The sequence below is a fragment of the Empidonax traillii genome, unplaced genomic scaffold (assembly GCF_003031625.1).
Source record: "Empidonax traillii isolate 1590-97213 ecotype Southwest subspecies unplaced genomic scaffold, ASM303162v1 scaffold12:size2584012, whole genome shotgun sequence".
Lineage (NCBI taxonomy): Eukaryota > Metazoa > Chordata > Aves > Passeriformes > Tyrannidae > Empidonax > Empidonax traillii.
The window spans coordinates 2,141,222-2,168,894 of NW_020955205.1; the positions used below are offsets into that span (position 1 = coordinate 2,141,222).

At 50.4% G+C, this 27,673-nt stretch overlaps 1 protein-coding gene across 2 annotated transcripts; it reads left to right on the top strand.

The window, feature by feature from the left end:
- Positions 1 to 27,673, top strand: TRIP4 (thyroid hormone receptor interactor 4). 2 transcript variants are annotated; one of them, XM_027889707.1, is made up of 13 exons: positions 1 to 118; positions 926 to 1,092; positions 1,313 to 1,449; positions 3,557 to 3,790; positions 4,365 to 4,443; positions 6,347 to 6,476; positions 6,810 to 7,025; positions 7,352 to 7,478; positions 8,189 to 8,376; positions 9,320 to 9,444; positions 9,765 to 9,856; positions 23,127 to 23,229; positions 27,430 to 27,673. In XM_027889707.1, the coding sequence occupies exons 1-13, from the start codon at positions 33 to 35 to the stop codon at positions 27,495 to 27,497; spliced, it is 1,752 nt and encodes a 583-aa protein (XP_027745508.1). In that variant the 5' UTR covers positions 1 to 32; the 3' UTR covers positions 27,498 to 27,673. The 2 variants fall into 2 exon arrangements, with proteins under 2 accessions (XP_027745508.1, XP_027745516.1); XM_027889715.1 differs by lacking the exon at positions 27,430 to 27,673 and having other exon boundaries at positions 8,189 to 8,318.

The window sequence follows — 27,673 nt, forward strand, 5'->3', positions numbered from 1 at the left end:
GGTGCGCTGCCGTTTCCCGCCCCCCGCGGAAGATGGCGGCGCCCAGCGCGCTCTTGGCCTGGTGCGTCCAACACCTGCGGGGCGACTTCGGGCTGGACGTGGGCGAGGAGGTGGTGAGGTGAGCGCGGCCGGGACCCTCTTGCCTCTCCACACCCCTCCGCGGTCCAACACAGAGGGAGCAGGGTGTGTCAGAGCGGCGCTCGAGGGTGTGTGCCCAGGGTTGTCCGTCGGGTGGGGGCACTGGGGGGCGGGAGATGGCAGGGAGGGGTTTGTGGGGTCACAGAATCACGCACCCAAAGGCCTTTGTTTCCTTGTCCTGTAGGACATTACCGGGCTGATTCTAATGGGGGCCCCCCCAGGCAGTTTCTGTATTTGGTGGGAAAATGGAGGTTCGGCAGAGAATTCTTAATTGAAAGCAGTGTCTGTAAGACAGCATTTTATACTGCCAGCTTTTCAGTCCGCAGGGCAGCCTACAAGTTTATCTTAGAAAAGCAATTCAATTGCTGGCACATGGAAGTCACCAGTGCACCCCTAAGTTTTCTAGAACATCAGTAACAAAGTCTGAGCACTGAGAAGTTGTCTGAACTACCAATTACTCCACCAGTTTTCAGAACCCCCCCTGAGGTCCTTGGAGACAGATGCTGCGCTTTTCCAGACTTTTCTGGGAACATTATTTCCATGAGGATACAGAGGTTTGGAGACACATTGTTAACTCTTTAGCAGTTGCCTACTACTTCACGAACTGGTTTGGGTTAGGAGGGACCTTAAAGCTCATCGCATTCCAACCCCTGCCAGGATCCTACTACAGTCTCCACAAACCTGATCTGAAAAGGAGAGATAAATGACACACCTGTACCATTAAACTCTTGGATCAGAGCTGGAACAGCAGCCCCTTACCCACGTTTATCCCCTTGCCCCCTCACAGGTACATCCTGTCCATAACCAACGAGGACGAGATCCGGGAGTACGTCATCGACCTCCTCCAGGGCACCGATGGGAAAAAGAGCTGGTTTGTGGAAGAGCTACTTTCCAGGTGGAGGAAATCCTCCCAGCTGCCCTCTGAGCCTTTCCCAGCATATTGGAAGAAGGACGGTGAGTGCCACAGGGAAGAAAGAATCAAAGTCTCCAATAAGCTTGTCTGAGTTGTTGTGTTTATAAAGAGTCATATGCCATGAACCCCTGCGTGGATAACGGTTTAATTCCTGGTCATGAGGACGGGTTGAAGCCCATTTTTAGTCACCAAGTAGAGTCCAAGGATATCTTTCCCTTGCTGGTGCTCACCCAGCCTCTTTGTGCTTGCACACACTTCCAGAGGCTTCGGAAGTGCCACGGGCTGAAGAACAAGGGAAGAAGGGGAAACGCAAAGGCAGGAACAAACAGGAGACACCCGCATACACCGAGCCCAGCACACACGTGGAGGAAGTGAAAACCCCCCTGGACCTGGCCAAGGTGAACCTGGTGGGGACACTGGGGTGGTTGGATGTCAGTGGGAAGGCTTGGAACCTGAGGTGTGGGAAAAGGAATATCAAACACCAATAAAGGTGGGATTGGAAAGTGGAAATGAGCATTCAGGACGTGTGGGGCTGGCATGCCCAGGTGAGCAATGGCACCTGGCCTGTACCAGCCATAGTGTGGCCACAGGCCCAGGGCAGTGACTGTCCACCTGTGCTGGGAACTGCTGAGGCCACACCTCAAATCCTGGGGTCAGTTCTGGGCCCCACACTCCAAGAAAGACATTGAGGGGTTGGAGCATGTCCAGAAAAGGGAGTGGGCCTGGGGAAGGGTATGGAGCACCAGGAGTAGCTGAGGGAGCTGGGGGGGCTCAGCCTGGAGAAAAGGAGGCTCAGGGGGGACCTTCTGGCTTTCTCCAACTCCCTGACAGGAAAGTGGAGCCAAGTGGGGGTCAGGCTCTGCTCCCAGGGAACAAGGGACAGGATGAGAGGAAACAACCTCAAGCTGTGGCAGGGGAGGTTTAGGTTGGATATTGAGGAAAATTTTTTCATGGAAAGGCTGGTTAAGCACTGGCACAGGTGGAGTCCCCATCCCTGGAAGTGTTCAAAAGGCACATGAATGTGGCACTTGGGGATAGGGGTTAGTTGTGGTACATGGCAGTGCTGGATTACTGGTTGGACTTTGATCTTGTAAGGCTTCTCCAGCCTAAATGATCCTATGATTCTATGATATACAGTCTGGGGCAAAGCTTGTGTGTGTTTGTCCCTATAATGGGGAGTAAAATAATCAACAGGTAGCAAATCCATGTCAGGGGGAATTTTGCTCCCTCCAAATGCCTGGATTAGAGAGCAGGAGAAGGAAGTTGAGGCTGTAATTGGGAATAAAAATGATTTCTTTAAAGCAGAGGTGTGATGGTGGGGAACTGAGGAAGCCACCAAGTGGAAAGAACATTCCTTCTTGCTGTATTTAAACCTTCCCAGTCATGCTGAATAAACTTGAATTGGCAGCTGAAATATTTCTCAAAGAAACTGCAAAATAAGAGCACAGAAATGCTAAATCCAAAGGAATGTTGCTGTTTTCAAGCAGCACAAGTCTGTGCAAAAAGCAGTAGTTGCCTTCCTCTGTGGTAGTCAACTTACTCTTTGTAGCAGCCTGAGAGCTACAAAGTAGCCCTGAGAGGCAGAGATGAACCTGAGTAACAAATGGAACTTGAATTCGTGTTTTTAAATGGAAGATTTTGGAGCAAGGAGGCTGCAAAGTGTTTGTAAAAGTGTTTGTAAGATAAAGCCCTACATTTTTGAATTGGAGGGTTAAAAATGGACAGTGGTGTTCCATTGCCCTGTAGTTATCCTCTAATTTATTTAAAATTAACAAAAACAAGTGAGATAGCTCTACCGGGGTCACTTTATCTGGTTTTGGGTTTTTTTCATGGTTGCCCTGTTTGGATCTGGCAGTGGCACTAAAACCAGTCAGGCTTTACTGAAGGGACTGGAAATGCTGCATCACTAGAGTGAAACTCAGGTGAATCACAGAATCAGTGAGGCCAAGTCTCAGAAGAAGGAGCAGAGTTTATTTTGCAGCTCAATACTTGAACCTGCTGTGCATGGAAAACCTCTGCTGAGGTTGCTGTGCTGGATGGGACACAGGAAAGCTGCTTTGAGGTGCCCTGGCTGTGAATGCAGTGGCCCTGCTGCCACCAATAGCTCTGTGTTGGGATAGGCACACACAGGGTTTCCCAGGGCATTGCCATAGTCTAAATAACACTTGGAAATAAATCTGGAAGTAGCTGAGCTGCTGTTGGGAGCTGTTAAGCCTCTATGAGCTGCTACTGCAGCCTTGATCTGAGCAGCTCCAGCTCACATAGGCAACAAACATAAAGTGCATCAGCAACATCCTTGTTCCTTGGTTTGTTTGGATTCTTGGAGCTTTTCTGGCAGCCTGAGCTTGTCTTTCTGTTCAGTCTGGGGTCTGGTCCAAGTTTCCTTGCAGTGAGGCAGAGTAATACTTGTGAGTCACCTGGCCTGCCCAGGGGTCAGTGCTCACTCTCTGCTGCCAGTTTGGCACTTTGAGCACAGTTTATTTGTTTATTTTTTTGCTTCCCCAGGCCCAGAAGAGCAGCAGTGGTGTCGGCAGCAGTAGCATTTCCTGTAAGAAGAAGCCCAAATATGTCAGCCTGTACACCAAGGAGGGGCAGGACAGGCTGGCCGTGCTCATCCCAGGCCGTCATGCCTGTGAGTGCCTGGGCCAGAAGCACAAGCTCATCAATAACTGCCTGACATGCGGACGCATTGTCTGTGCCCAGGAGGGCTCTGGGCCCTGCCTGTTCTGCGGGACCCTGGTGAGTCCCCAGGGGGGATATTTTGACTTGCTTTGACCTGGAGAAGTTTGCTGGATTAGCCTCTTAAATAGAAGTTCCTCTAGCAAAGTTTTAAAGCTGGGCAAGAAGGAACCTCTTAGGAGGTTTCCCTCATCATTTGTATCAATTTGGAGCTTGTCTGGTTTCTGACAGTCTCCTGTGCATCACACCAGTGTCCAAAATATCTGCAAAGCTTCAGCCCCATCCTGGGCACAGCCCTGGTTGCCTTGTCAGGGGCAGGAGCTGCAGCCAGGGCCAATGTCCTGACTTTTCTTCAACGCTTGTGCAAGATAAGTCCATCGGGATACCTGTTACACCCAAATTCTGTTTAAAGGGCACTTTTTGGAGAAAGGGGGCAAGTTACTGACGGCAGATGACAAGAAATTCCTCTTTGTGTGAGAGGAAAATATTAGTTGGGTGGACAAAATGTTTTAAATCAGATTTGTTGCTACTTTGAAAGGTCAGTTTAAATGCCAGTGGCCAACAAAGACAGAACACCTCTGAGTTAAGGGTTGTTGATGGCCTTCACAAGTCTTCATTTCCTCTTTTTCCTTAGGTGTGCACTAAAGAAGAGCAGGACATTCTTCAACGGGACTCCAACAAGAGCCAGAAGCTGCTGAAGAAGCTCATGGCAGGTCAGTAGCAATTCCATACCTGGAATAGAGTGAATCCAATCAGTTTGTGCATGTTATTTGCTTCAGACTTCACTGAGCCGCTTGCCCTCATTACTGCCCAGTGTCTGTGGGGGATATTAAGAGGATGGATTGGAAGTTGGCTCCTTGGATCCTTCCTGCAAGCCTCGGCAGCATTCCTGGGCTTCAGCAGTGGTGACAACTGCGAGTGTCAAATGGCAGTGTATGATGTCCTTACTCTAAGGCCCTAAGGCTGCTCCTTAGGCATTCCAGAATCAATCAGATGAACTGGATAAGTCTCCTGTGGAATGTGTGCTGTAGAAGATGAAGTGCTGCTATCTGATGTGCTGGGTCTGCAGAGGTGGTGGTTAATATTTCCTAATGGCTCTTCTTGTCTAACACTTATCTTGGGAGCTAAAAATAGGAACAGAGCCAAGACAAGCAAGAGGAAATAATACCCAGTGTTCCAGCAAAGACCTGTGCATTGTGGGAATGTTTGTCTGAGTTTAGCTGAAATGCATCCAAGGTTGTGGTGTTCTTGGTGGAAAAATACACTCTGCTGAAGAAATGGGGGAATATTTCTTCTGCTTAGAGCTGCTAAGGGAGGAGGCAGGAGGGCCTGGAAGTCCTTGTGAACACCGACTGGTCGCAGAGCTGGAATGTTATATCCTCCCTGCAGAGATCCTGGTCTACTTCAGGATCCTTTTCCTTACCAGTTTGATCTCTCTTTCCTCCTGCCCTTGCCAGCTCTTGCTTTGTTATCTGTGTAAGTAAAAGCTGAAACGTGGTTTGCTGTTTGTCTTGGGAATGAAAAAATGTGGATCAGTGACCACAGGGAAACACAGACAATTGCTTGCCTGCAATGAAGGTTTTGCCTGCCTGGTGGAATACACTGATTTGTGCCACTGGGGCTTTGGGGCAAACCTTTTGTGGATTTTTTTGTTGTTCCCTGTTGTTTGCTTGGTTAGGTTTGGGGCCTTTGCCAGGAAGGTTGAGAAGGAAGAGCATTTGCTGGGAATAGATTTCTCCATCTCTGCCAACAGCTGGGCTGGAGAACCTGTGTGTCAGGGGAGGATGTTGTTTGCAATAGGCACAGCAGCAGGCGGAAGGCTCTGGACATCCCTGGAATTTGCACTAATTTGTCCTGGGCAAGAGGCTCTTAGTGGGGGTAACAACATGTAGGAGAGGATTTGGCTTTTAGGAGGGGACTCCTAAAAAAGCTGGTTTCTGGAGAAGAGAAGGCACTGGGGAGAACTTAGTGCCCCTTCCAGTGCCTAAAGGGGGCTTATGAAAAGGAGGGAGAGGGACTTTACAGATGAGCAGAGAGTGATAGGACAAAAAGGAACAGTTTAAACTAAAAGAGGAGAGATTCATGTTGGATATTAGAAAGAAATTCTTCTCTGTGGGAAAGCTGTGGCTGCCCCTTCCCTGGAAGTGTTCAAGACCAGGTTGAGCAGGGCTTGGAGCAACCTGATCTAGTGGAAAATATCCCTGCCCGTGGCAGGGAGGTGGATTGAGATGGTCTTTAAGGTCCTTTCCCACCCAAACCATTCTATGATTCTATAACTCGAGGCCTGTGGCTGGTGACGGACAGAATTTTGACTGCCCAAATTGTTAGAGAGGGATGAAAGAGAATCAAAAATCAAGAGCTTCTCTCTAAACTGTACCCAGACCTTGTCACTGTAGTATTTAAGTGCTTCCTCCTCTTCTGAGGAAGGAATCTGTGTAATGGGCTCGAGGGAAAATCAGGGCTTCAACCTCCTTGGAAAGATACTGGTCTTGGTGCAAGGTTGTTCTTTTACCTTCTGGTATGGCATTTGGTTTGGGGGGTCTATCTAAACCCTGGCCCACCCAAACTGGGCTTGAACTCACCAACTACAGGGCTATGGTGTGTTTTCCATCTCAGGTGCTGAAAGTTCAGGAAATCTGGATGCCATAAGCAAGGACTTGCTGCCTCGCCAGGAAGCGAGACTCAAAGCAGGCCTGGAGATGGCTGTGAAGCACAAAGACAAGCTGTTGGAATTTGACAGGACAAGGTAAGATACCAGGGGAGAGGCTGTTGTGAAATAGCATAAGTGGCCTGTTAGGCAAGCTGCCTTTTGCAGAAATGTTGGGAATTCCTTCTGAAACCAGGCCTGCCGCCACAGACACCCTAACGACGGTGTCTAGTGGAACGAGAGTGAGCCCCTGGAATGGATCCCATTTTGGTGTCCTTTCTTTGTGTCCCTGTAATTCCAGTCTCTGAAGAGACCAAACAGGAGTGGGTTGGAGGGCAGGTTTGGGACAGGGTAGTGGCAGGTTTGGGGTGGTCAGTACTCTATCTTAGTCCCACTGTGCTCATCCTCTGCTGTGCTGATTGCTCCTCACAGCGTGCGGCGAACCCAGGTCATTGATGACGAGTCAGATTATTTTGCCACAGACTCCAACCAGTGGCTGTCCAAGCAGGAGAGGGAAGCTCTCCAGAAGAGAGAGCAGGAGCTGCGGGAGCTGCGCCACACCTCTCGGCTTGCCAAAAAAATCACCATTGACTTCGCAGGCCGGCAGATCCTGGAGGAGGACAACAGCATGGCTGAGTACCACAGCAAGTGAGTGAGCACTGGCAGCATGCCCGAGAGCAGGGAGGTGAAAAACCTCAGGGGTAGTGGTCTGACATGTCTATTAAAGCTTCCCTGGAAAGAGGTGTTGCAGAAGGCCTGTCTCAACAGAACCAATTCAGCTCAAATTCACACCAAACTGAGTTTCTGTGGTAGAGATGAGTGACTGTTCAAATTGGAAATCAGACTGAGCAAGGAAACTGTTTAGTTGAGGGAGGTGGGGAGAAACCGCTTTGGTTCAGAGTGTTTGTGTGTGGAGAAAGGAGACATTGCCAGGGGAAACAGGGAATTTTCATGGCTGTTGTTTGTGTTTGCAGGCTGGATGAGACCATTGAAGCCATTAATTGTGGTGCTCTGAGCAAGCCAGGCAGGAACTCGGAGGCAAAGGCAATGCTGAATTCTGGTGTCCTGGTGAATCCCCGTCTCCTCCAACCTGCTCCTTTGGTCAGTGGGGGTTCAAATGATTTATTCCAGAGTAATGACTCATTTTGGGAGAGTTGAGCTTAAGAATTTTCAATTCTAGCATGCCTATTAGTACCCCACAAGATCACAGAATGGTTTGGGTTGGAAGCGACCTCACATGTTATTTTTTTCCACCCCCTGCCGTGGGCAGGGACACTTTCCACTAGACCAGGTTACTCCAATCCCTATGGCCTTGGGCACTTCCAGGGATGGAGCGACTTCTCTAGAGAATCTGTGTCGACATCTAACAACTCTCACAGTAAAGATTTTAGCCCGTAATATCCAATCCAACCCTACCCTCTGTCAGTGGGAAGCCATTCCCTCTCTTTTCCCTTGTGTCTCACCCCCTCTTTCCTCTTCTGTGTCCCTCATTGGCCGTTTCGGTTTGGGCCAGAGAAGGTTTGCCAATGCCCTGCTCTGTTTCCTGCTCCTGGTGGGTTGGTTTATGGGAGTTTTAGCCTCTTGCCTCCTTTTCAGGAATACACAACAATTTCTGAGAGTCAAAATAAGGCTTTGTCACCCTTTCAGCTCTATTTTATGAAGCCTGCTCTGCCAGATTCTGTTTCCAAAGGGCATAAGGGTAATATCTCTATCCTTAAGTGAAGGAAAACTCCAAAAAGAATTTACACTTGATACACATTGTTCCTGGAGAGGTGCTAACCTTTTCCCTGCTTCTTTTGAACACTCTCTAGTGGGTGGACCAAACTGGTTTGCTCCCACAAAGGAAAAATATTCATTCCATGGATGCTGAAAGTGAGTCTGTCTTGGAGCGGAACAGGCTGCGGATTCAGGATCGAGAGCTGCAGGAGATCTCAGATGATGGTTGGTGCCTCAGCATGCACCAGCCTTGGGCTTCCTTGCTCGTGAGAGGAATCAAAAGGTGAAGGTGTCCCAGGCAGCTCCTGCTCCAGGGAGATGGAAAGTTGTGTTCTGTTTTTGTGGACCCATTGGCTTTGTGCAGTCACTGGTAGCTGTGATAGTTCCAGGTTTGGAACCTGTGCTTCCTCTTCCTGTATACTGATGGTTTGAGGAGCTGGAGAGTATATTTTTGGGCGAGTATCTAACCTGGAAGGGACAAGTTTCTTCCCACTGCATGAATGTAGAGAGAGGCTGAGATTTCTAAGCTGTAGTTGGGACACACCTGTGTGGAATTTGAAAAGCAAATAAGCTGATAGTGTAAAATATGTTATTCTGGTCTGTTTGGTCTTTATAAAGAAGGCAACAATGGCACCGTGTATAAATAAAACCCAACCAGATACATTCCCCTTGGCACTACCTTCCCCCTGTGGACTGGGAATGGAGGTACCAAGAGAAGCTCCTGCTGTTAATGGAGAACAAAGAATCTTCCTGAGCCTTTTTTCCCTTCACTGAATTATTTCATTTTAGAGAGCAAAGCCTTTTCACTTCCCAAGCTAAAGTTGCTGTAAATCTTAAGGTGTTCTGGGGGTGCTGGAGCCGCTCCGGTACAGCTGCAGAATTCCAATGACTGCTCCATGCAGATGCCTGGTGCCTTAGTGCTCCCTTGATTGCACTGTGTGACTTTCGAAGCTCGTAAGGGAATTATGTGAGCAAATTGTCCTGCCCATGTGTACTGGCTTTCCTGGGAATTGATGTACTCTCTAGCCATGAGCACATGCTCTGCTTTATTTGTGACATCATTTTTTGCCCATGTGAGCTTTTCTTCATGGTCCTGCCACATTGCTTGAGTTGGGATAATCAGGGCAAAGCTTAGCAGCAGGAATTGGGTGTATTTGATTGAAAAATATATCCACGTGGGCGATCTGTGCTGGAATTTTAGTCCAAAATTCTCCTCTGTTTTCTAGGGTGGAGGGCAGGACCTGGTACACATCTCATCGAGGGAGGTTATGGATTGCAGCTACTGCTAAAAGACCTTCCCCTCAGGAAATCGCTGAACTGGAGGCCACCTACAGAATGCTGCTCCAGAAAGGTGAACTCTCCTTGGATCTTTGAATGATTTGGTACATTGAGCCACGTAATGAGCAGTCAGAAATCCCTCTCTGCTTTGCTTTCTGCATTCCTGTCAGAAGCAGGAAAAGCTGTATATAAAATTAAATTTCCCAGCCATGGTCCTGTCATAGGGAAGATCCTGAGCTGAAAAAAGCATAAGTTGTTAAAATTGCTGTATGTGTTCTTGTGCCTAAATAAGCAGAGGTGCATGGAAGAGGGGGAAGGGCACAGTGGGCTGGAAGATCCCACCTGTGTATGTAGGGATGTGAATCCCCTGAAGGCATATTTCGTTGACTGCAGATGTGGAATTTCCAAGCGATTATCCCTCAGGATGCCTCCTGGGCTGTGTGGATGTGACGGATTGTTTATCACAAGAGCAATTTCAGGAGCAGGTGAGTACAGCAAATAACCCTTTCCAAGCTTGCATTAACCAGCAGACTTTTAAGTGGTGGAACTTGCCTCTGGAGAAGACACTGAGTGGAGATTTTAGACTGTGTTGAGAGAAGACAAAAGTTACTGCAGGGATTTATTTGTGTGGCAGAGAACATGAAGGGGCTTGGAAACTCAAGACAGCTTGTAAACATGGAAAACTCTGCAGCCATGGTGGTGCTGTGCCATAGGACCTTATCCCTCCCCTGCGGTGCCAATGGGATCGCCTGCCCTGGTACAGGGGAGAGTGGCTTGGTCCATGCAGAGGCATCATGGCCTGTAGCTGCTGGATCTGCCTGTTGCTTCTTCCTGGAGCTGGAGGTCACAATGGCCTCACTGGTGGCATCACACTGTGTGGCCTAACTGGTGAGTTGTGAGTTGTGCTCTGGTTGGGGCATGAGAAGAAGGAGCTGTGGGAGGAAGTAAGCCACATGGTCTTCACAGAGACCCTGCAGAGAGGACATCTGGAGCCCATGGATACAGGGAAGGAGGGACATTGGAGAGTACAATGGGCTCCCAAGGGAGTCAAGGGACATTTAAGTGGCCTTTTTATGAATGAGGCAGGTGATTTGGTGTCCAGGGACAGGATAAGTTTAAGATACCGAGGCTGCCTTCACCTCATGCTTCACCAGCAAAGATCTCCCAGAGATCCTGGAGAAGGGTTCAAGGAGGAGGAGAGAGATTATGTGTAGTGAAGGGAGGTTGAAATCAGGAGCCTTTTGAGAAATCTCAATCCATATAAGCCCATGGGTGATGGTGCTTTGCCTCCAGATGTGCTAAGAGTGTTGCCAGGTGGCCACTCTTACCTCGGTAAGGTTATGGAGACTGGGAGAGGACACTGGTAACTGTTAGATCCACCATTAAAAAGGGAAGGAAGGGATGCCTGGACACAACCTGGTGAGGTTGTGTCTCTTAGTCACGGGAGAAAGGCGGAGAGGTTGGAGTACAAGCAGCAGAGGGAGCTTTGGGACTGGAATACCATAAAATCTACAGGACTATTTCGCCTTGTATGGGGACAAGCACTGGGAAAGAGAGAGGAAGGGACACCGGGGCCAGTGCAGGGATTTTCTTCTGTAATATCCACTAATTTACAATTTGGTCTTAAATGGAGATTCTTGTCCATCTTCTGCTGTCTTTTAAGAGTGGTGAAGAAATACATCCTGATCTCTCACAGTAATTTTCTCACTCACAATTTTTTCTCTTCCTTTGTGGGTGTGTTCTTCAGGCATTGGTAGAATGGCTGTGACAGCATCTCCGGTCTGGGAATTGCACTGTTGGTAACTGGCTTTTAACCTTCCCGCGGAGGACCCTTACAATATTAGCCATGTTCTCTGGAAATCTCTCCCAGTTTGCTGGCACTGCTTGGCTACAGAGGCACTGGAGGAAGAGCAGTGTATTCCAGAAGGAGCACTGTTATCCACCCTATTAGTGAGAGATTTCGCTCTCTCCTCAGTGCCATGCACTTCCCAGGCTACATTTCACTGGCTTTTTGCTGCTCCCACATTGCAAACTACTTATAACTCCTAATTTCTTGCCTTTCTGCAGTGGTTTTGTCTGTTTTTTCCTCAGGATTGCTTTAAGCAGTGTTCATTTCCCTCTCTGGTAAGCTTGAATCCAGAGATCTAAGCCTCTTTCTGCAGTTGCTTTATGAGGAAATGTCTGGTTTTGTGGGCTCTCATGAGCAGCAAGTGCCTGTGAAGGAAGCTGAGCTGAATTTAATTGCAAATGTCAGCACAATGACAAAGTGTGCAGCGCCAGCTCAGAAATCTGAGTTGGATCTCACTGGAAGGAGTAAATCCCTGTTGCTCACGTGGGTGATTCAGCCCAGGTTCATCAGGAACCATGTGTCAGCACATTGATTCCTGGTGTGCAAAGATCCTTTGTGGCTCTAGGGGAGAGGGAAGGAAGACAATGTGTTTTCCCCACTTCTGGCATGCAGAAACATGGGATATTTCCTAGAGTTGTGTTAGCAGGTGAAGCGAGGTGATGCAGAGCAAAGACCTCATGGGGATTCAGCTACCATGGAGCTTTTCCAGGCGTTGTGCTTTGACTCACACCTCTCCTCCTCACCACCTCCTCTTTGAAGCTCCTGCATGTTCCAGAAAAATCATTTCACAAGTGCAGGGTGAGCCATGCTTGCAGGTTATACCCACCTCCCAAGGATGAAATAGTTCCCTGGCTTGCTCATGGTGTTTTGATGGTGGTCCAGCCTTTTTTGGCAACCATGGAGGCTAGTTTGGCTCTTGTTACCGTTTGTTCCCCTTGGCAAGGGAGACTCTTCTTGGTCTTGGGTCTGTTCTTGGTCCTAGGGCTGTTCGAGCCTAGAGAAGAGGGGGAACTGGAGAATAGGCTCTGGGGAGGCCTTAAAGCCCCTTCCAGTGCCTAAAGGGGCTTCAAGAGAGCTGAAGAGGGACTTTGGACAAGGGGGAATGGCCTGGTGGAACAGGACAGAGGGAAATGACTTCCCACTGCCAGAAGGCAGGGTTAAATGGGATATGGGGAAGGAATTGTTGGCTGTGAGTGGATGAGGCCTTGGCCCAGGTTGCCCAGGGAAGCTGTGGCTGCCCCATCCCTGGAAGTGTCCAAGGCCAGGCTGGATGGGGCATGGAGCAACTTGGTCTAGTGGAAGGTATCCCTGCCCATGGCAGTGGGGTGGAATTGGATGGTCTTGAAGGTCCCTTCCAACCCAATCCAGTCTGTGATTCCATGATTCCATGGCCTGTTCCTCCTGTCTCTCTCCTGTTCTCTCTCTGCTGTTGTCACCCACTCCCTGTTTAGCACTGTCTGCACATTTAATTTTCCTGCTGTTTGCATCCTCTCTCAGGTTGCTAATGAAGATATTGTGGCTCCCTGCTGGTATTTTTCTGTCATTATCTTCATTTAATTTTATTTTTTTTTACACTTGTGCTCGAAAAACCAAAATTAAGCAATGATGCCCCAGCAGAGTCAGACCCGTTCCCTGTCTGAGCGCTTGCGTTATGGTCAGGGAGGGGTTATTTATCCACATTTTTACTGGACAGGTAAGCCTGGCCTTGCATCACCCCTCAGAGGGGTCAGTCCTACCTTCCTCTGCCCTACCTGCAGTATTTGAGGCCTGTCTGACACTGCTGAGGTGGTTTGCAGATATTCAGGGTTGTGTGGGAAGCAATGATGGAACAGGACCTGATGTGCTGTAGCTGACAGGGAGCAGAGGAAGAGCAGAGGTGTCCTTGGGATAAGGACCAGTGGCATGTCAGGTGACATTACCCTAATCCCAGTTGTGCTACTTGCTGCATGGACTAGTTAAATCAGCTCCTCTGGGTCTCTCCCACGTGGAAAATAAAGCAGCGCTTCCATCAGGTTAGATACACCTCATTTTACTGCTGAGAGCTCTGATCTCTGGATTGAAGCAGCTCTAGGAGCAGAAATTGTTGTTGGGTAGGAAAGTCCAGCCCAGATGTCCAGTGTCATCTGCGTGTTCTGCAGGGGACTGAAGCAGGAGCTGTTTCCTGAACTCAGCCCTGGTTGCCTGGTGCCAGGAGATCCCTCTGAAATCTCAGGATTTCCACTTGAGCTTTGCACATCTTGCCCCTCCTCAGAGCGCATTCTGAGCTCGTTTCCTTCTCTCCCTGGCAGCCATCCAAAACCTCCTGATAGAGACCAGAACGATCCCTTTTGTTACACTTTTCAGCGCTAGAGGTGACATGGAAACTTTCTTCCCCCCCCCTCCCCCGTGGAGATCCGAGTGTTGAGGATGGCTTTTCCTTGCTCTGGGGCTGATGTCACTGACACCTTGAGCCATGCGAGGAGCTGCCCTTCTTTTCCTGCAGAGGTGTTGGTGACTTCAGCAGCACCCACTCGGGATATGCGCGATGGGGCAGGCAGGGCTTGGCACGGCCCTAAAGCCAGCAGGGAAGTGTTAACATTGATGCCATTTCCATGTGTTCTGAAGTCCATGTTCATTTTGCTAATGACTTTGATCCGAGAGACTATTTAACTGGGAAAAGAATGTTTCCTGCTGCTATTTTGGTGGCTGATAGGTGTGTTTGGGCTTATTTTGAGTCCAGGCATACACACGATGATATCTGGCTGTAGTTATTATCCCGGGCTGAAATATTGGGTAATTATGTTTGATGGGAGTTAAGTGTTTATTTTTCATTTCTAGGTGATCACTTAGTGTCCTTAAATCAGCACAGGGGAACATGGCAAAGCTATTTTTGTGCCATGAGATTGCAACTATTATGTAAATAGCTCCAGCTTTCCCTCTCAGGAAATTTGGGTTTAATCTCTTGGCCTTCTTTTCCCTCTCTAATGAACAGAACAGCAAAAAAACATGAGACTCAGGTGCCCAGTGTACAGAACTCAGTTTAGATCCTCAAATAGGAGTGCAGAAGGGTAGAGACTTTCTATATTTAGCCTCCAGAAGGTGCCTGTTTAGATTATCTCCAAATAAAGGAACAATAGCCCACTGGGAATATTTTCCTAAGGAGTTAATGAGAGGGAGAAACACAAACATAGACATTGACGTGTACTTCGAAGAACAATATAAATTCATAGAGACTTTTTGTGAGGACCTTCTCCCTGAAGAAAAGGTTTCTTCGTGCAGGCTCTGAGCGAGACAAGTGCCTGTTTGTGCGGTGCTGTGGCTGTCCTGGCACCTTCCTCACCCCCTCCACCGGGATATTTGCCTTCTCATTCCACCTCTCCCAGTGAAAGATTTTTAACTAGATCAGATTCCTCCTGGAGCAGTCTAGGTGGCTGTTAATGGTTGCAACCCATGAAAGGCTTTTGAACTTTACAGGTCCCTGCATTCTCCTGAGCTGAATTTGTCTTTCCCACATAGCCTGATGCCAGATCCAGTGGTGGATTAGGCTGGCTCACAGGATGATGCATCTCTTTCATTTGGGTTCTCACCCCACAAAGCCCCCTGGATCGTGGTTCTGGGAGCAGAGCAGGAGTACAGCTGGTTTGGATTAAAGAGGGTAAGAGATGGGGGAGTTCTTCCGTATGGGAAGTGCTTTGGTTTTCATCAGAGGCTCTTCTGAGGCTCCAACTGCCTCACATACGCCAGCAGGTTTGCTCAGGCCACTGCTCAGGCTGTTAAGACGAAGGAGAGATTGTCACTTGATGATGATTAATTTAGGAATGCATTAACATGCCAAAGAAATCGAATGATAGAAGCCTGCTTGCCCTCTCCTCTGGTTTCCTAGACCCAAGGGAAAAAGTGAAGCCAAGGCTGAAGCATATGACTTAATTAATGATGACTGTGGACTTAGCCTCTGCTACCATTTCAGCAAACTACTCACAAGCTGGCAGGGCCTTTTCCCTCTCTCAGATGTGGTCACTGACGCTGCCTTCTCGGTGTTTGTTTTTTATTTAGTCCTGAAACCAAGTGTTAGATAAAACTGACCTGGGGCCTGGCTGCTGTTCAGGTGCCCCACAGCCTCCCTGGCTAGGCTGAGCCGTGACCACCCTTTCCATGGTGACTCCAAATGTTGGGGGTCAGCTCCAAAATTCAACCCTCACCATATGTGTACCCAAGAATTCTGCGTGTCATCGATTCCCTAGCCCTGAACAGATCAGTTGCTCCATGTGCTGGTCCTGTGAGAAATCCCATCCCATTTGTTGGGTTGAATCAATTCTGGAAGCAGCTGCTGGTGTCACACCTCCTCAGGGAGCAGCAGCAAGGGTCACTGCACAGAGTGGTGGCTGTCCAAGGGAACCAGGGACAGTGGTACCTTCTCTGTGCAAAGCTGTGTTCCCAAAACTGGGGTTTTCCTAAGGTTTTTGGTGTGTGTCCTACCCCTGTGTTTCCCAGCTCTGATTTACGAAAGGACTTTGTGAAGCTGCTTGAAGTTGTCTGACTGTAGGCAGCAGGCACTGTGAGCTGCCTATGCCAGAGGCAGGTGCCCTGGTTCCCCCTCCTGTCCTCCTCCCCAATGTCTTTTCCTCCTCCTTGCCAGGTCTAGCCAAGGGTGCGAGCGGTGGGGCTGTGTTGGAGCTGAGCTTAGCCTTGCTTCGGCCATCCCTTGGCACGGGGGGATAAAACAGCTCTTTTGGCCTTGTACTCTCCCAAATATTTTTCTAAGTCCACCCAGTTTCTCCCAGACTGGTTGTGAGGCGCTCTATAAACATTTCCAGCCCTTCCAGGCTTTACCATGGGTGGGTGTTGTCTCGGGCTGGGATTTGAGCCTTACAAGGGTGTTGGTGGCTGTAGGTCTCGTGATGCCGGTTCAGGGAGAGCCAGGGGGTGCAGCATTTGCCAGCACTGCTGAGTCCTTGGGGTCTCCCCATGGACAGACTGCTTGGAGTGCATCAGCATGAGTTTGAATATTAAATCTACATTTCAAAGTCCTGTTATTACTTATTACGTTTTAATTGCTTCCCCTGCCCTTCGAATCAAAGTACAGCCTGTGGTGTAGGAACAGCACGATGAGAGCTGGGGCTCCAGGCTGGGAGGTGGAGAACACCCACTGGATGGCTCTGCCTGACCGGGGGGAAGGATCCTGCGGTGATCCTGGCCTGCTGCGCCTGGAGCTGATTGCGTACCATCCAGGCATGTGAGGGGCAGAGCAGGCAAGGGCTGCCAGGCATCATGGTGGGAAGAAGGGGAAAGGAAGGCCGGCTCACAGAATTCCTTGCGCATCCTGGCGCAAGGAGCGTGTGCCAGCACACGAGCTGCCAGCAGCAGCTGGAAGTGCTCAGGAACAGCAGGGAGGATGTTGACTGCAACAATGCATCAAGGCTGCGGTTTGTAACCTCAATAGTCAGGCAGTTAAAGTTTTTTTTCTGTTTTTTTTTTAACAAAGACATTTTGATTGCCAAATCCATAACCATTAGCAGCTGTGGTTTCGAGCTGTTCCTTCCTCACACGTTGCAGTCTAGACCCGACAGGCTTTCAAACAAAAGTTTGGCTGCCGGCTTTTGTTTGGATTTCTTTGTGATCCTGCTTTCTTTCCTTCTTTTCCCATTCTGTTGATTCAGATTGAACATGGATGTGTATCCCAGTCGCTGTGGAGTGGCTCCTCTGCATCCCTGAGCTCTTCTGTGGCCAAGGACAGCTTGTAGTGTTCCTTGGGTGTATGTTCTGGATGTTTCTGCCTCAAACTAGAAAATTTGGCATTTCTAGAAAGTTGGATCTGCTTTAAGCTTTCTGTTTAGGAAAATGTGACATTTCTCATGGGCCAAAAGCTGAGTGCTGAGGCAGAGGGAGCAGGTCCTTAAAAGATGATGCTTGAAAATGTTCTGAGAGTTTGGAAGTGTGATGCAAAACCGTGTCATGATGGGATCAAAGCTTGGATTGAAGCACTTGGTGCTCTGCAAGTACTTTCTAGAACTGGAGAGCTGAGTCAGGAGGTATCATGGAGCAGTCACAAAGCTGGGTCTGCTGTTCCCAGCTGGGTATTACCTTTGGGTGAACATGCCCTGGAGCACTCAGGGTGAAGGCTGGGTTGGGAAAATTGGCTGCATAATCCGCCAAAAGGAATGTCCTTGCAAAGAGATGATGGAGACCACTGCTGTCAAAACAACAAGACAGGAAACATGCTCCAACACCACTCTCCTTGGAAAAGTGACAAGGATGGATGTCGCTTAACATCCAGTTAAGCATCATCTCTCTCATTTTTAATGGCTCTATTTCTCCTGGATCCAATATCCATGGGGCAGGCATTCCTGTAAGTGCCTTTTTTTGGCCGTGGCACCCTTATCAGTCCCAGAAAACTACCAACTTTCTTTTCCCATTTGCAAACCACTAAAAAAAACATTTTCTAGCTGGACGGTGAGCAATTTCCCTCCAGAGAGGAGGAGAAAATGGCTGTTTAGTAGTTAATTACCTGTTATGTTGCTCTGACAGAGATGAAGCTTATGAGGCATGAAAGAAGAGCGGATCCGCCTCTCTCACAAATCACCAAGAAAACGGGGTGAAGGAAGTTGTGCTCCCCGGGGATGCTTCACATCCCACTACTCTCCTTGCACATGGCTGAGGGGTTTCTCCAGCGCCCGGGAAGAGCCCAGCGCGTGTTCCTGCCTGCTGGGGAGAGTGATTTATTGCTCCCACTGGTTCCAGCAGCCCTGCTTTTTCTGAGGGGATGTCGTCTCCGCCAGGATGATTTTTTTCCCTTTGAATGTGTTTTATGGTGAACTCTCTTGCCAACACATGGGCTCTGCTTGCCTTTATTCTTTCCAGACAGCGTTGCTTTCCAGTGCTGCCTCTTTTATTCCGAAGCTCTTGGAGAGCAGCAGGGAAATGAAGGCTGGAGCTGGTGTCCTGGCCTGGCACTGCCTGGCAGAACGAGCCATGTTTTCCCTGTTGTTCACCGAGGAGCCACGCCAGGAAAATGATTCACCCCTTTCCATTATGAACCTTGCACAGCATCTCAACCCCCTCTTCACTGCTGATGCCCCCGGCCACCCCCGGCAGCTGTAAGATGGAGAGGGTGGCAGTGACCCGGGGCAGGACTACAGGTTCCAGCGTGCAATTCTCCGCCACTCGGGCTGACCGGGGTGTGTTCCACGGGCACCGGGAGCGGAGGAGAGCTGAAGCTGCATTCAGGGCTCTATGGGCCGGCGTCTGTGAAACGCCGGGGCTGTTCTCACCCCGTTGTCTCCCTTTGTGTCCCGAGGCCTTAATGAGAACGAAGGATGCTCCTAAAAGGTCGCTAACGGAGCTGCCCGGCAGCGTTTGGGCTTTGTGCTGGCGGAGCCGCTGCTCCCTGCACGCGGTGCCTTTGTTCCTGGCTCGGATACGCCGGAGCAGAGCTCATCTCGTTAGTGATGATTTGGCTTTCTCCCAGCACGTTTTCTTTCGGCTCTTTCCATTCCCCTGTCTTCGGGTCACGGCACTCGGGTTCAAGCCAATGCAGCTTATTGGAGAGGGGTGAAGAAATCCCGGGGTTCGACATGGCCCTTCTCCAAGTTTTTTTCCCCCAAGATGGAATCAAGACGAGCTTAGGGTCCCGAACGCTGTGTTAGTAGCAGTGACCCTGCACGGCCCTGGCATCCTACTGCAGGCTTTACCCAAATCAGGGAAAAAATATTTAACAGATTGGTGTGTGTGTGTGTGTGGGGGAAATAGCAGGAGTTTTCTTTCTCGGCTGTCAGAGAAGGTGGGTTTGTGTCTCTGCTGGCTCCGAGCTGGCTCGTCCCCTCCTTTGCTCTTTTGCTGTGGGCTGTGGAGCGGGAGGCTGGCAGCCCTGCTGCTATTCCTGGTGCTGACAAGCTGCTGATGGGAGACGAGGGATGGCAAAAACAAAGTGTAGGGAACATTCATTAGCAATTAGCCCTGCCTGCAGCTTGAGTGAGGTGGTTGTTGGGGACCTCGGATAGCCACTTAATACACGTTTAAAGCATTGGCTCTGGTGTGAGGGTGAGTCTGGCAGCCAGTTTTTGAAGGAGCCCAGCCCTCAGCTCCCTTTTGCTGCTATTTAACCTCGAGCTCTTCCTGCATGCATTAAGCCCTTGAGATCTGCTTTTCTTTCCTCTCCCAGCTAATCTCCCCACAGCCAGGATCTTACAGACCTGTTAGCAGCGAATCGAAGCCTAATGGGAGCGGTGGGATGAGCAAGGAGGCTGGTGGTTGTGTGGACGCCAGTGTGTAGAGCACATTCGTGGGGTTTTCAGTGCAAAGCAGTGGGCAGGAGCAGCAGTTGGTAAAGCTGTACTGGCTCTTCACAGCCCACGGAGCCCACGGCCTCCCAGCTGCCTCGTCACCAGCCAGCTCTGAGGTGGCAGAAGGTCTGAGAAGAGGCGGAATCATTTTACGTTGCATAAACCCTCTCTTTCAAGCTTCTCTGGAGGATTGCAGGAGAGTGGGTTTGCTCCTTCTTGAGGGACAACCTGGCCTCTGGACTGTATTTGTTGTGGCCACCTTCTCCTAAATGCAGAGTTGCTTCCAGGTAGAGGCAACGTCAAGCCTGGAGTACCACCACCTGTTTTATTAACACCCTCAAGATTAGAATGATGAGTACCACTGAATTTAAGAAGGAGCATCCCCCATCAGACTCCTGGCTGGGTTGCCAGAAGAGAGGGAACATGGTATCCCTCTGAATTGACCTTTTATTTGAAAAACTGCTGTTGCAGATCTTCTTTAGTGGGGATCATGGAAACCCAGAGTGGTTTGGGTTGGAAGAACCTTAAATCCCATCTTGTTCCACCCCCTGCCATGGGCAGGGACACCTTCCACTAGACCAGGTTGATCCAAGCTCCATCCAGCCTGGCCAGTATGACAGGATATGCTCTGTCCTCTCTCTGTGCCACACTCTCTGTGGGTTTTGGTTTTTTATTCCAAGCCTCAGATTTGCTAAAGTGCTGATGGGAAGTGACCACTGTCTGTTGGATGAATTAGTTGGGAATAAATTTGTTCTCCATCTCCTAAACTTCTGGCACTGCAGATTGTAGAGTGACTCGACTGACCCTTCCCAACAAAAACATTGAGAAAGGAGGTTTTTTACTTGTTAGACACTTGGGCAACTGTGGGAAATGTAACAGAGGTGAATGCGTTTGGTGTCTTGGTGGCAGCATCTCCACTGAGAGTGGAGCTCCCTATATTTCTGTGGGATGAATGAATGGAATTAGGTCATGGAAGGGACTGAGGGAAGAGGAGAGCTGGGCTGTTAAGTTGACTCAGCATATTGTGAGGACTTAGACTTGACTTCCTTACCTGGGAGCATCCTGACTCTAGGTAGAGGAAAGGGTTACGGCTCTTTCTCAACTCCAGCAGGCAGGAATATTCTGCTTCTTTTGTTCAGCAGGATGGGATAAGAGGTTTCTGGGGTAGGTACAATAGGAAGCCTTAAACGCAGCAGCTGGATGAGAGGCTCCTTCCCTGCCTCCTGGGACTGAGATGCTAGAGGAAGGATCGGGGCTTTTTAAAATGCAGGACACAAAGGGATTTGGCACAGGGACAGAAACATACCCTGGGAGCGAAGATGAAAGGCTTTGGTGTGGAAGCCTGAACCTGAGTTGCAGCTGTGGCATCCGCCTCGGCTTTGGGATTGGATTGAACTGGAAGCTCTTGGAGCTGAAGGCTTGATCCTGGCTTTGGATGAAAGCTGTCAGTGGAGAAGCCAACCTGGCTATTTCCTTCACTGCTGAAGGCAAGGTCCCTGTTTGGGGGATGTTCCCTGGCTGGGGGCTGTAAGGGATGTGAGGGGGCATGGTGGTGTCAAGGTCCACCTAGGAGATGGTGGCTGAGGAGACTTGGGAAGCAGCTGCACTCCAGGCATAAGACCTCTATGACACACTGATCCTGCACACCCAACCATGAGGTGTAGTGGAGCGGGGATGACCCACCTCTGTGGACAGGTTTGGGTGGTCTCTCATGCCCCTACGCTCTATGGAGTGACCTTCGGAGGCCGTGGTGACATGGGGGCTACTGGATACCTCAGGTTGTCTGGCCATGGAGATGCTGCCAGTCACCTGCATGATGCCAAGTGCAATAAAGCAGTGCCAGCATTTCGCACTCTCCGGGCATTGGCCGGGATATTCACATTGGCTCTTTCTAACCTTCCAAGATCCTCCTTCCCTGCAGATGGGAAATGAAAATCTTTGGCATTGGCATGGAGCAGTGGAAGCAAGTCAAGTAAGGTGACTCAGCCAAAAAAAAATAAAGAGGAGGAAACCTGTCCAAGCCCAGATCGGTGCAGCAGGGCATCAGCATGTGGTACAGATCAGGGCATTCTCCACCCCCCAGCACAGTGCTGCACAGAGCAGCTGAGTGCCCTTACATCTCTCTCTCTTACTCAGTTCACAGTCCTTACACGCTGTTGTAAAATGAGAGGGGTTGGAAACACTTTCCCTGGTTGATCCAATCCCAGTGTTGGGCTTCTGTAAATCCCCCCTAACCGCTGGCAGTGCTGCCAAACCCCGCTGCAGCACAGGGAGAGCAGGTCGCTCCCTGCTTCCCTCTCCATGTCCAGCTGTTCCAGGGCAAATCCAAACTCATCTTGGCAGGTCGGTGAGAGCTTTTCAAACACTCGGCCTAGGAGTCATTTGTTAGTAACAAATGGGGGATTTGCCAGGACACGCAGCTCCATCTGGTCTGGCATCCTGTCCCCTCCAGCAGCCTTGACAGATCTGCTTGGTGAAGGCAGGGGAGCAGGAAGAAAAGAGAAGACAATTTTCCCATGGAAGGAAAACCACTTTTGCAGTCTGTTTGAGCAGTGTTTCCTGGGCTGGAGCACCTTCATGGCATGCCCTGGCCTCAGTGCCTGTCAGCGCCAGTTCTGCAGCTCATGGACAACCTGAGGGGAGTGTTGAGGTACACAGTTTTTATTACTGTTTTGCATTTCACCTCTGAATGCCAGCAAGGCTGAGCTGCAGCCAGTCAGGATTCTGGTGCACTTCCATCATGGAGTAGGTTTTTTCTCCTTTTTTCCCCCATGGTTAACGAGAGAAACAATCTTAGAGGTCTTTTCCAACCTAAATGCTTCTATGATTCTATAATCTGTTTATACTCTTCCTATATAATTCCCCCATGTGTTCATCATAGACTCTGTGCACAGAGCCAGTCCTGAGCTGGCTTCTCCGAGCCATCACCTTGGTATGTTGCAGGTGTGTTGCTCACCCTTTAGATGCAGATGAATCTCAAGGGCTGCGTGTCCCACAAGAGGACGGTGCACACTCTGCAAATCTCAGATCCTTGTGTCTGGACTGAGCTCTGTGGGGAAGATTTGGGGATGTATCTGTAGCTGGGTCAGCTGGACGTGGCCACCCTTCTGGTGGTCATCTTCAAGCTGGGTTTGGCAGGTTGTTTCCGTTGAGGTGCTGTTGTGCTACCTGTGACCGGGTGGGGATACCCACGTTCCCAGGAATGCATCAGGCTGAAAATCAGTCCTGAGCTTGTCCCAGGGAACAGACAGGCTGGAGAGGGCAGGACCCTGACCACCTCCCTGTCAACATACCACGGTTCTGATCAGCTTAAGTCAAGTGTGAAACCACAGGGGAAACACAGGTCAGTGCTAAAGGGGGTTGAAAGGGGTTTGGGAGCAGTCAGGGTGAGTGGATCCAAAAAGGCAGCAAACTCTGGCAGGGGCATGGTGGGAAGAGGCTGGGTGAGGGGCTCTCTGAATAACACCCAAACCTGCAATTGTTTGGGATATTTTCATTAAAAGTTCTTGAAGTGATTTAGTCTGAGTTGCTACAGCCTCGATATAACCCATGTCTTGGCTAAGATCCCTCTGCTCCTGCCCACCGAGCTCTTTCCATGCCTGCGCAGCCGCCCTGACTCTGTTCCCTGTGTCTCCCTGTGTTTCGCAGTATCCGGACCTGAGCCAGGAGTCTGGGTCTCCATTTGTCTTTATCTGCACTGATCCCCAGGAGATGGTTGTGAAGTTTCCCATCAAAGGAAAACACAAAATCTGTAAGTAGTAAAGTTTCCCCAGCTGTCCCATCGGCCCTCGGAGCCTGCTCCCCTCGGCACCCCAGCTTGCCTTTGCCAGATGAGTTCCCAACCTTTGCCCTCTGCTCTTTGATCTGAAGGTGTTTGTTTAATGGCTCAAATACATCTGTAATATTTTTTTTGTCTTTGGCTCCCTTTGCCCCAGATGTTGCTTCCTTCCAAATACATGCCTCTTCCTGCCTCTGCAAACACTCTGGGAGTCACAGAGTGCTTGTGTCGGCGGCTGGATCCTCTGCTGGCATCAGCCTGGGTCGCGATCCAAGCGGGTGTGGCAATGCCCAGGCAGATCCACATGACCTCCTTGTCTTGTAGTTCCAAATCACCCTCTTGCCCCTGATGATGATGAGGGCTCAAACAGCAAGAGCTACTGGGCCAGATGGATGTTCCCCATCCACAGGCTGGCGGGCTGGGATGTCCTGGCAGAGCTGGCAGGGAAGCGCCGCAGCACCTGTCTGTGCTCCACTTGCCAGTGTCATTGGTCCCTTTTATGAGCCACCAGCCCCTCTGCATTCTGCCCGTTATTCCTGCCCACTGCCATAAAAAGGATGGAGGAGGGATGCGGCAGCTGGGGAGCTTGCAGTCAGCTCCAGCCTTATTAGCAGCCTCCCCACCACACAGCCTGGGGAAGGTGCTGCACACACTTGCAGGGGATGTGAAAAATTAATTTGACGGGCTAAAAGCAGCAGAAGCAGGAACAGTCTCGGCTGTTTGTTTAGCAGAGCTGACACCTGGGTGTTCTCCCTCCTTTGCCGTGTGGATCTCTGGAAGTAGTTACCTGGGGCACAGGAGCAGTGGGATTTCTCAAAACTGTTTAATAAGGGTTTTAGAAGCACAGTGTAGGGTTATTTTTGTTGGTTTTGAAGTTTTTTTCTCTTCTCTGCTCAGGGAAGCACCTTTCTCCCACAGCTTCAGTTTCTCCCTGAGTGTTGGGGTGTTCCTGCAAAACTGTTTGGTTTATTCCCTGCCTTTTGGGGCAGTATCTGGGAGGTGCGTTCAGCCAGTGGTGACCAGCGATGCTTGGAGAGCTGCAGCATTTGGGTCTCACTCAGTCCTCCCTCTCGATGGGTCATTCCCAGTGCCAGTGAGCAGGCAGGAGTTATTAGGGATGCAAACATCTTGGCTGTGGGAGAACATCCTTGTGGCTGTTGCATGCTGGAGAAATAGCATCCTTCTTTTTCCTTGTTTCAACCTGTCCTTGTTCTCATCCAGGCTCTCTCATGCCCCTTTTCTCCCACATCTGCCTCCATCCATCCGGGGGTAGGAGAAGGGGATGCTGCCATGCGGGGTGAGCGTGGGATGACCGGCTTGTGTGTGTCTGCCTCGCTGGGTGCAGGTGCTGCCAGTCCCCTCCCCATCTGTCACATCGTCTCCTTTGTGTTGTGACACTTCCCTTCTTAGAGAAGGATCAGTCTAACAGCCTGGAAGGAAGCCGGCTGTGCTGGCAGCTGCCTGCGCTCCTGCTGCTGGCCAGCCTTCCCTGCCCTCCATCCCAACAGGAGCTGTCACGGGAGCAGTGTGGGAGGACTGTGAAGCTGCATGTTCACCCCCCGGAAGGGACATGGTCCGTCTGGGTGATATTTGTGACAGCCTAGGGAAGGAGCAGGGAAGCCTTTGACCTTTCATTGGGGCAAGGCACTATTTTAATAGGAGCTGGCATTGCATCCCAGGCAGGCAGAAGCTTAATTCTCCCAACTGGAAGCAGAGCAGAGGGAAGGTGCCGGCTCACATCCCCACCTGGGCTCACCGGCTGCCCTGGTCTCCTTGAAACCTGGCTCAAGCCATGACAAAATGCCAGTTTGTCTTGTTGGGAAGCCAAGCCAGAGCAGTTTTCTTTGCCAGATAACAACATGGACCTCGCCGCGATGACATCCGGATGCTTCTTGGTTGCAAATTATTTATCAGCCTGGGGATGGGAGAAAAAAAACCCCTAACGTGGCTCGGGTTTTGCTTCCAGGGTTATTGTGTGGAAGGGATGGGCACAGTGCTTGTGTTGTATCTGAGAGGGCAGCCATCCCCAAACTCATCCCCACGTAGTTTTAGCACTTGAGAACAAAGCTCACTAGCTGTTCTTGTGGGAGTTTTCCTTGAATCCTGGTGGAGCTTCCATGAAGCATCATTGAGAAACCTCCCTCCAACAGCCGGCGGCTGGAAGAGCGCCGAGGAGCGGGTGGAGGGACACAGTGTGCGAGAGACCTTAAATCATTGAGCGGAAAGAGCTAGGGACCCTGGAGCTTTGCCTTATTTTTAGCCTTTTCTTAAAGGTTACCTGTGTGGTGTGTGATGTTTGCCAGCTGGAAGAGCAGAGGAGCCTCCTGATGGTTTTGGGGTCCAGGAGGAGCAGGTAGACACGGGAAATATGATGCTGACAGCCCTGGTGGCACACTGTTGGGTGGGGAGGGGACCAGAGCATGGAGAGATGGGAACTTGCTGCCTTCTTCCTGCCAACCCCCACAGGGTGTGGGGACAGGCTGGTTGGAAATGTTGTGTCTGGATGGGCTGGCTCAGTGTCCAGCCATTGCAAGGAGGGGGCTTCTTCCCCAGCCTTAGGTGGTGGTGGGGAAATTCTTCTCTGAGGTGGCCAAAGGGATGGAGGATCTCCCAGACCAGATTCCAAGCCGCATTTCAGTTTGCAGATCAGTTGCACAGTGACCCGCAAACCCTCTTTGTTGAGCTGGAATTGAGAAGTTGGCTTGGTTTGAAGAGAATGTGATGGTCTCTGGCTAGTTTGGAGCCCTTTGCTTTGGAGAAGCCCCTGCTTCTCAGGCACATGGGTGTTTACTGGCCATTTTTGGAGTAGTGGCCAAAGTAGAACTTGTTTGGAGCTTGGTGGATCTTGTCCCCACCACAGATGTGCCGTAGCTGGGTTGAAGCAACACAGCTCTCCCAGGGACTGCATGGGCTGTGCTTCATCTATGGGCTTGATACCCCACGTGGATGGTGTTGAGGGTGAAGTACTTCCAGCTCCATCCACCTCACTGGGATTTGGCTGGGATGGATTTTATCTTCTACTGAGATGGAGCTCTGATCCCTTTGCCTCATTTCCTGATGGTGTGCCTACAGTGGACCTGATGTTACTCCTGAGGGATGCAAGGGATGCAGGGAATGGGGCTACCCTTCCCAGCTCGGGATGGAGCCTGCAGTTTTTGCTGCTGCCTTCCGCAATGCCTTGGAGCCCCATCCCTGCTCCCAGCTACAGAGACAGGCCTAGGCTGGCATTTGGAAGATGGGAAGATGCAGGGGAGCAGCAGGAAGATGGGCTTCTGGGGAGACATGGCATGAGAGGAGGTAACTGGCACTGGCAGAGCCTTTCTGGGAGCTGCAGGAGCTTTGCCTGGGAGAGCGGGAGCATCCTGGCTTTTTTACAGACAGGAAGAAGGGGACAGGGACACTCCTCCAAAGCAGCTCATCATGCTCCTGGCTTGCTCACTGTGCCTGGCTTCTGGCTTCTTCTGCAGGAGTTCCCCAAATGCCACGTCCTGGTGTCCTGCTCCTCCCAGGTGGGAAAGCGGAGCTGGCAGCTGAGCCACTGTGAAGGACAAGGGGAGGCAGTGTTTGCTCCAGGTCCCACCAGAGCTCCTGGTTGAGGTTCTCCTAGGTGGCAAAGGCAGCACGGCCCTCACAGCTGGTGGCCTTGGAGGCCACAAACCTGGCACTTGGCAGCAGAGAGCAGTTGTCCCAATCACACTGGGTGCCCATTGCACTATCGTCCCCAAGCTGAGGGTTTGTTGTCCCCAAGCCTGGCTTTCCACCACACTGAGGAGAAACATGTCCCTGACATGGTGCTTGATGGTCCCCCATCTTCTCCGAGTGTGTCAACACGCATTCCACAGGCGAACACAGGGATCAGTTACCCCACCCCCCGTAGTAGCAGGCGAGTGCTGGATGTTAATTTACTCTCCTCCTCGCTGAATTTTCCCCTCTCTGGCGTCTCTTGGCCGCGTTGGACACGCTTGCCCCCGGCTCCTTGGTGTCGTGCCTGCGGAGGAGGCCGCGGTGGCTGGAAACGCCTGGCTCCTCAAGCAGGATAATTGGATGTGACAGGAACACACTAACTAGGAGACCTCGCTGCCTCCAGCTCATTTGCATTGCAAATAGCATTTAAAAATAAAGAGTGATGAGGGTTTGTTGTGGGTTTTTTTTTCTTTAATCCTCTCTTTACAGGGAAGCTGGATGCAAAGATCCATCAGGGAGCGAAGAAGGGGTTAATGAAGCAGAAAGCTGTGGGGTGAGCACCAGGGGAGCAGCACCAGTTCCCACGAAGCACCCGGCCGCCTCCAAAAAGTGCCAGCATGGTCCTTGGCTCCGGAAAGCAGGATCAAGACAGATCCCTGATCCCAGATTGCTTTTAGGTATTGCTCTATCTGTTGTATTCCAGAAGCATTAAAAGAGATGTGTTTTCACCAAG

Bases quoted from the DNA above. Each gene is read 5' to 3' on its own strand.
- TRIP4 (XM_027889707.1), top strand. From the start codon at position 33: ATGGCGGCGCCCAGCGCGCTCTTGGCCTGGTGCGTCCAACACCTGCGG. The intron at 6,477-6,809 runs GTAAGATACCAG...TGCTCCTCACAG, and splicing joins TTGGAATTTGACAGGACAAG to CGTGCGGCGAACCCAGGTCA. The intron at 9,445-9,764 runs GTGAACTCTCCT...CGTTGACTGCAG, and splicing joins CAGAATGCTGCTCCAGAAAG to ATGTGGAATTTCCAAGCGAT.